At 52.1% G+C, this 8,227-nt stretch overlaps 1 protein-coding gene across 1 annotated transcript in view; it reads right to left on the bottom strand.

Moving 5' to 3' along the window:
* Positions 1-7,904, bottom strand: part of Bco1 (beta-carotene oxygenase 1) — a 32,602-nt gene extending 24,698 nt beyond the window's left edge. The window contains exons 1-3 of the mRNA XM_005409358.2: positions 7,688-7,904; positions 4,864-4,992; positions 234-363 (exon numbers count right to left, since the gene is read on the bottom strand). Coding sequence (XP_005409415.1) covers positions 234-363; positions 4,864-4,992; positions 7,688-7,751 — 323 coding nt within the window. The 5' untranslated portion in view covers positions 7,752-7,904. The remainder of the gene's footprint in view (positions 1-233; positions 364-4,863; positions 4,993-7,687) is intronic.
* Between the last annotated feature and the right edge of the window lie 323 nt (positions 7,905-8,227).

Below are 8,227 nucleotides of genomic sequence, written 5' to 3'. Positions count from 1 at the left end.
TTGATAATCTCCTTCCTCTTTTGTCTCTAACTCACTATTATTTGTCTATTTGTTTTCCTGAGAAACTATCTTGTAGATAACAATATGTAAAACAATAACCATTGATAATTTCCTACCTCTTTGTCTGTAATTTGGTAAGCACCCCCATTATTGTTATCCTTCTCTTACTCTTTAAAAAAAAAAAAAAACAAAAAACAAAACAACAACAACAAAAAAACAAAATGGCCAGTTACTTGGAGAAGATGTTTTTGCAGGGGTCGGGGTATGCCATCGTTCCAAACTCTGACACCACGATCCTGTTTGCCTCGATATTGGCATTGTAGGTGTCACTTCTCAGGTATCTGCTCCTGTAATAGACCTCACCTGAAAGAGAAGCAGCAGGTTAGTCTCAGGCTGGCCCCTTTACAGAGCTTTAAAGGTGATGCCCACCATTCTGGGAGCTTTACTGGGGGACAACAGTCCCCGAGGATGGGCTCCTTCAAAGTGAGGGCTTGATACACCAGCATTTGGGGTACACTTTCACACCCCACATCTTCTCATTTGAGACTCAGCAATATAGTAAGGAAAGTATGCTTGCCTTAGCTGCATTTCTGCATGGGGGAACTGAGGCACAAACGCATTCAACTGCCTTGCCCAGCCTTCTTCAGACATTGGTCATCCCTCCCACTGTATTGGCATCCCTCCGACCATGTTGCTACACCTTCCACCATATTGATATCCTTCTTGCTGTGCTCACACTCATTCCTCCATTTTGGTATCCCTCCCTCCATGTTAGTAACCCTTCAGAGAAGGCAAAGTCTTGGAGGATGGGTCCAGAAAACTGTATTCTCCCCATGATTCTATTCAGCGGGAGGAGTCCTGCCTTCAGAAGCCTGTGTTGACAGTGTCAGCCTCCTGGAGTAACATTCACTATCTAATACAGCCAGGGGGCCACCTAAGCCCAGTCCTGGGTAGAGGGTCAGAACTCTGTTTGATACAGAATTCATCTAGCTGCTGGAGCAGCTTTCCGTGACTGCATAAAGCAGGGACTCGTGGCCAGGCCGTGGAGGCCAACCTGAGAGTACCCAAGGTGGTTCTAGATCAGCAATGGCGAACCTTTTAGAGCCTTTCAATGATGTAAACGGCCCACTGCAGCACACGTGCTGTATGTTTCCTACCATTGCTCTAGACTCTGTTAGTTTCTTGTGCTGCTAAAACGAGTGGTCACAAACTTCATGGTTTAAAACAACACACATTTGTTTCCCTACGGTTTTGGAAGACATAGTGAGGTGGCTCCTGCAGGGCTAATTCCTCCCCGAGACTGGCAGGGAGTCCACCCCTTGCTTTCTTGAGCTCCAGGGACTCTTGCATCCCTTGGTTTGTGGTTTTGTCACTCTGGGATCTGTTTCATCGTCACTTCTTGTGGTGGATTGACACCTGGCAGTCAATTTGTAACCCCCAGCTGAACTGAGTGAGCATGGTACTGGGTGTGGGAGGCCCACCTGAGGATTGTTCCCCCAGCATAAGAGGCAGAACTGGAGAGGAAGAAGGAGAGAGGCTATTGGAAGCTGTTAGAGAAGATGTTGGGTGTTGTTAGAACTGTAAGGAGCTGTTGGTTCTCTTGGAGGAGCTTGTCATGCTGGCTTTCCTGATGAACTTGGCTGTTTTCATCCTTCGAGGAGCTCAGGAGCTTGTTGGCACTGAGAATGGCTTCAGTTCACTTTGGGGAGCTCTGGTCCTCACTTTAGCAGTACTTCCTGGCGCTGGAGGGGAAGAAGGTGCACTGCTCAGTCTCCTGGAGAAGCTTGTTGCGTTGGCTTTCCTGATGGGAACTCGGCTGTCCTGATCATTGAAGGAGCTCAGGACCTCACTTTGCTGAGGATGACTGTGGGACTTTATGGGGGAGCTCTGGTTCTTACTTTGAGCATCACTTTCTGGCTCCAGTGCAGATCCCTCAGCCTGCTAGCACAGATCCTTCATCCCAATGGCACAGACTTTCTAGATTCCATCACTGAACTTTGGGCCTTCCCAGTGCAGATTGCGAAACAGGCCTGCATGAGACATTGTCGTGTGCTCTAGGCCTCCAGTTGGACTTGTGGGAGGCACTGTTGTGGGCTCTAGGTCTTCAGCTGGACTCATGCAGGACATTATGGTGTGATCCAAGCCCTCAACTGGATTCTTTGGTCTTTAGTGTGTGGACAGATTTCCTGCACTCTCTTTTTGTATATGATTCTTTGTAATTATTAAAAATAATCTTATAATTAAGTGTCCCGTATTGCACTGTTCCCCTTGCAAAACCCCAAACTACAACACCTCTCCTTTGACTCAGACCCACCTTTCTCTTTGAGGACCCTGTGATCCCCTTAGGCCACTCGGGTGCCCCAGGGATCTCCCCGTCTAAGATCTCCCCACCCAGTCTTCTGTGCCAGGCAGAGTGACACACACCATGCTCAGGGCTCCCTTCTGGGCAGAGAAGAGGGGATGGGAGCTGCAGAGGGAGACAGACTTGGTCCTCAGCCTCCGGCCGCACACAGCGGGCTCCAGGGTCAGCGAGTTCTCTGGTCGCACTCGCTGGAGATCACCGCCCACAAGGCGCGGGCTCCGGCGCTCTGGGGCCCTCAGGTGGGTGCTTGGCCCGAAAAGGCTGAATTCTTTTCACCTGAAACGCAAACTCAGGCCACGCTTTTCTTTGAAACATCCAGCAGCGCCCGGAGCACGGAGCCCCCGGGGCCAGAGGGAACTGTCTCTGGAATCACTCAGTGCTGACGCAGGACTGTGAGTTTGAGATTAAAGATGGAGCCACCAGGTTCCCTTCCTCCCAGGACTCAACTAGCCACATTCCTTCCAAAGGGACACAGTAAACAGACCGCTCCGGCCCAGCCTCTGCAGCAGGGCCAAGTGTGACATCTCGCTGGGCCGAAGGGACACACACACACACACACACACACACACACACACACACACTCCCCAGCATGCGAATCCTGGTAGGCTTAGGGAGGAGAACACTCCTATACCATGCAGCTTCCCCCACTCCACTCTGCCTCCTTTGCCCAATCTATTGTAGTTATTATTATTATTATTATGAGACAAGGTCTATGTAGCTCAGGTTGGCCTTGAACTCCCAATATAGTCCAGCCTGAGCAATTCAGTCATCCTGACTGAAGGGGAAAACAAAAAGTATAAAAGCCTTAGGCTCAATCCCCAGTCCTACAATAAAAATAAATCAATAAATACAGAATACACAAATAAATGTAAGACACCGTCTCCCTAAATTGCCCAGGCTGGCCTTGAATTTATAACTCTCCTGCCTCAGCTTCCCACTAGCTGGGATTGTAGGCCTATGCCACCATGCCTAGCTACCTGGGCACTTTTTAAACATTACAGAAGTCTGCCCCCCGGGGAGCCCACAGCATTTCTGATTACCTTGGTTGTGGGGCTGGGCCAAGGGGCTAGAGGTCATCCTTAACATTTTTGGTTTATATTTCTATTGTTAGACAACAGGGAGCCACTGAGTGTTCTAGAGGGGTGGTGCGGCCAGGCTGTGCTGTGTCAACATTAGCAACAAGAAGACTGAGCTGGGGAGGTAGGGAGAGGCTGGTGGGAGGGGGACCAGGTGGAAGTGCACAACGATTAGGATTTGAATTCTGACTTGGGGCAGCACTGGGTTTTCAACACCTCTTCCGAGCGCTGTGCATTTGGGCAAGTTACTCGGCCTCTCTGGGCCTTGGTCCTTCACCTGGACCCAGTGGTGCCTTCTTCATGAGGGCTGAGCTGTGTGTCTGTTGGGGGCGCACTTAGGGAAGCACCTGGGAAACTCTCTGTAGCAAATATTAAAGAGTGCAGTTGGGGAAACATTGCCCCTCTACCGACAGGACTGTCCGCTGCGTCCTATGGTCCTGGCCCCGAAGAGTCCCTGCTCCTTTTCAAAAGGGGGGAACCTGGCAGATGACACTGCCCTGCAAGGCAGGCCACACCCCCCCCAGGCCCTGCCCAGGCTCGGGGTCCAGAGAGCGGAAGGGCAGGGGACAGTGCAGAATTTCCCCGCTTCCCGTTCCTCCTGCCGACCCCAGATTATGACTAAGACAGATCGCGCGTGATGCCTTGTACAGTGCCTGTGAGTCTGAACACCTGCCCGGACATTTTAGATACGCTCGCTTCCGGTCTTGTCCAAAGCCTGTAATGGCCCTCAGCTCTTCCTGCATCATGAAAAGAGCTCACTGCTTTGCAAGATGACCTGAAAAGGTAGCTGGCTGCTTTCCCAGAGAAACTCAAGTTTGTAGAGGGCTGCGTGATGCCCCATCCCCGAGATGTCCACTTCCTGATTCCAGGAATCTGGAAATCTATTCCCTGGCATAGCCAAGGGACTAGGTAGGTGTGATGAGGTGGGGGTTATCTTGGGTTATCTGTACACGTCCTCCTAAGAGGGAAGCAGGAAGCCAGGCATAGCGGAACACGTCTGCAATGCAGCACTCAGGAGGCTGAGGCAGGAGGATCGCTGAGCTCAAGGCCAGCCTGGGGTACACAGTGAGTTGGCCAGCCTGAGCTACACAGCAAGCTCATCTCTCAAAGAGGAAAAAGAAAAAGAAGGGGGCAGGGAAGTAAGAGCACAGAAAGAGTTGTGCCAATGGAGGGAGGGGATAAAAGGAAGGGAGAGACAGACAGACTGAGACTGCAGGACTGCTGGCTTGGAGGACCGAGATGGAGCCACAAGCCATGAAGCGCTGGAGACGGCAAGGGCGTAGCTTCTCCTCCAGCGCCCCCGGAAGGAACCGCCCCACCTCTGCCCTCACTTCCGCCTGCGCCCCTCAGCGCGGACCCCCACCCTGCGGACCTGGACGGAATCAGCGCATGCGCGGCATCTGCCGGTCGTCACACAACACTCACCGTCCCTGATGGTGAAGCTGTGCAGCAGGGCCAGGCCGTCAAACCAGTGGTTGTACCTGCTGTCGCCCACCGTGTGCATCCCGGGTCCGTTGCGAAGCAGAGTCCCCTGCAACCAGGGCGGAATCCTGCCTGGGAGAAGAAAGAATGTTTAGATGCCATTTTCCATGTCGCAACCAAACAGCTCAAAGGAGCAGCCCTGGCAGGACACTGAGGCCGGACAGCCCCGACCCTCCTCATGGCTTCTGTTCCCATATTCCAGCCACTTCTAGAAAGGGCATAAGTGCCAGGCATTGCGGTGAACACCTGCAATCCCAGCTACTCGGAAGGCTGAGGCAGGAGGGTCACAAGGTCTAGGCCAACCTGGGCAACTTAGCGAGACCCTGTCTCAAAATTTAAAGTGAGGAGTACAGAACTTCCACAGGGAGGAGAGCAGGAAGGTGCAACCGCCCTTACTACAGGTGACCTGACAGAGCCTCACACAGACATAAGAAAGAACATTCTAGAACTGTGCTGTCCAATATGGCCACCGTCAGCTGCATGGGCAATTGAGTAGTCAAGGTAGCTGGTCTGAGTTAGAGTGTGCTGCCTGGATAAAACACCCGGGGTTTCAGAGACTCGGTATGAAAAAAAGCAAAGTATCACTTGCCATGTTTCATAGTAACTTCATGTTGTCTTAAATGGAAGATACTATTCAAATTTATCAAAAACAATTTTAAAAGTTTATTTTGACAATTTCCTTTTACCTTCTGAATGTGTCTACTAGACAGTTTAGCAGTGCCCACGTGGCCTGCTATGGGCAGCAAATGCTGTTCTAAGACGGTCTGTAACCAGGCATGGTGACTCACTCCAATAAGCCCCGATCTCTGGGATGCTGAGGCAGGAGGATCACAAGTTAGAGCCCGGTCTAGGTGACACAGTGAGTCCCAGTCTCAGAAATAGGACTGGGGACGTAGCTCAGGGTGAAGACCTTGGGTTTAATCCCCGTATGCAATCAATCAAAACTAAGATGGTGCCACAGCAGACACTGCTGGTGTCCCACCCAAGGACTCCCTGGTCATTGTACCCTGGAGGCTGATTTCTGCCTTAATACACCGCGGGACTGAAGCCTGAACCTTGGCCCCCCACCCCTGCACAGCGTGGACCCAAGCGCCCCAGCTGTCTGTTCAGGCCCTTGGCCTGGATACATCGTTGCAGGCTCATTACTAGCGGGCCGTGTGGCCTTGGGCACATCACAGCCCCTCCTGTCTCAGCTTCCCATCTCTCACTCAGAAACACCCAGAGGGCTGTGAGGATAGGATGGCGGCTGTACCCTGCTGTCTGGTCTGGGGGGCTGAGGGCTGGGGGCTGAGGGCTGGGTGTTGGGGGCAGGGGGCAGGGATTGGTGCTCTCCTGGGTGCTTAGGGGCCCCCTTTGGGAGCCACTGCTCTAGAGGGTCTCTGGTGTCCATCAACCCCTCAGGGTTTAGGATCTGTGTTTTCTAAACTTTCCAAGGATTTCCATGAGGTCACTGACCATAAGGGGAGGCAGGATCCCAGAGCAAAAGGGTGGGCATCCTGGCATATTTTTAAAAGTAATAAAGTAGCCAGGCACAGCAGTGCGCCCCCTGTAATCCCAGCACTCAGGAGGCTGAGGCATGAGGATTGCCACAGGTTAACGGCCAGCCTGGGCTACATAGTGAGTTCTAGGAACTGCATAGCAAGACCCTGCCTTGAAAAAACCAACATTAATTTATTCATTGTAAACACACATTTGCTTGTGGAAAAATATTTATATATTTCAAAAAACATTCATATCTATTTATATTGCTCAAGTATAACGTAGTTATATATATCTATATATCTATATCTATCTCTCTCTATACATATGTACCTGTGTTGTAAGAACTTAGAGGGAGCAGGACTCACATATTAATAGTGCTTAAGATGGGAGGCTGAGGCAGGACAATCATAAGCTTGAGCTCCACTTGGACAATTTAATGACTTAATGAGAATCTGTCTCAAATACAGAATAAAAAAGGACTAGGGATATAGCTCAGTGTAAAGGCCCTACTAGATTCAATCCCCAGTACAGTACTGAGAATAAGGAAAAGAATAGTGCTTAAGAGATGGGGATACAGCTTTTTATTTCGTTATACATCCTAATTTACTCCCAAATTTTACATACAAAATATTCATCTACACACATATAGAGGAAGAGTTATGGGCTGAGTCTTAGTTTTGTAACTAGGAAAAGTATACACAAAAGCCTTTGCTCTCATCCTCTGCGGGTGGAAAACATCCCCAACCCACCTACCGAAAGGTGAGCACCTGAGCTGTTTTCAGATGCGAAGCCCTGGGTCCCTGCGAGCGCAGAGGAGGGCCTGCCCTGGTGAGTAGGCGCCGGCTCCAGGGACATGGCACCCAAAAGGGAACAGGGGAGGGGGCGGCAGGGGAAGGAGCAAGCCACGAGGATCGGTCTCCTCCGGCTCTGCGGTGGCCCGGGGCGTGCAGGGTGCGGCGGGAGCGCGCGCGCAGCTCGGGGCGCTACAGGCGGAGGCCGGGATGCGCCCACGCAACCGCTCAGGCAGCCGGCTAAGCCGCATGTTGCACCGTGTCCCATCGCCTCGGCAGCGACAAGAGCGCCCCCAGCACTGCTCCCGGAGATCGTGAGAACGACTCCTGCCCTCTCGGCAGACTCTTACCCCACATACGCACAGACAGTGTGTCTGGACTCCACGTCTTTTTACCCCTGTATGCTGTTTTCCAAAAGCAATTTACAAAAAAGAAAAAAAAAAAGATGTCCACCTCGGCGTGAGGAGAGCCAGTCGTCTCTGCAGAACGCTCACCTGTCACCTGGGCCCGTACAGGCTCCAGCTGCTCCTTCTTGCTCCTGCCGAATATAACGTCCATGGGGCTGGCGGGTGTGAGCGACCCCCGCAGGGACCGCCGCGTCGAAACGAGGAGCCGCTCGGCGCTCTCTCCTTCGCACGCCCCTCTGCTCTCCGCCCCGGCTGCTGCCTGGCCTTATTTGTGTCCCTCGGTCAAAGGTCAATTCCCGAAGCGTGTGTCCCGGCTAATCGTCAATCCTCTTAGCGTGTCCTCCACTCTCCTCCCCGCTTTCACTTTTGGCTTAACCAAGGAAAGCGCATTTCCAGGCTTAGTTAGCCTGCCCACAGTGACCCATTCTGAGAGCCGGGCGCGAAAGAGAGACCCTCACCACCAGCCAGAAACCAGGAGGCGGGGAGCCCGAGTCCTGGGTCACGCTGAGGCTGCTGCCCACGGGGTGGGGGCCCTCTGGAGAGATGGGGAGGGCTCCTCGCTTTTGGTTTTACTAATGGATCCTGATTCCCCCTCCTAAAAATCACTCATACAGAGCAATTTAATTC

This window comes from Chinchilla lanigera, unplaced genomic scaffold, assembly GCF_000276665.1.
Source record: "Chinchilla lanigera isolate Chin_1 unplaced genomic scaffold, ChiLan1.0 scaffold00121, whole genome shotgun sequence".
Lineage (NCBI taxonomy): Eukaryota > Metazoa > Chordata > Mammalia > Rodentia > Chinchillidae > Chinchilla > Chinchilla lanigera.
This window is presented reverse-complemented; position numbering and strand designations above follow the sequence as displayed.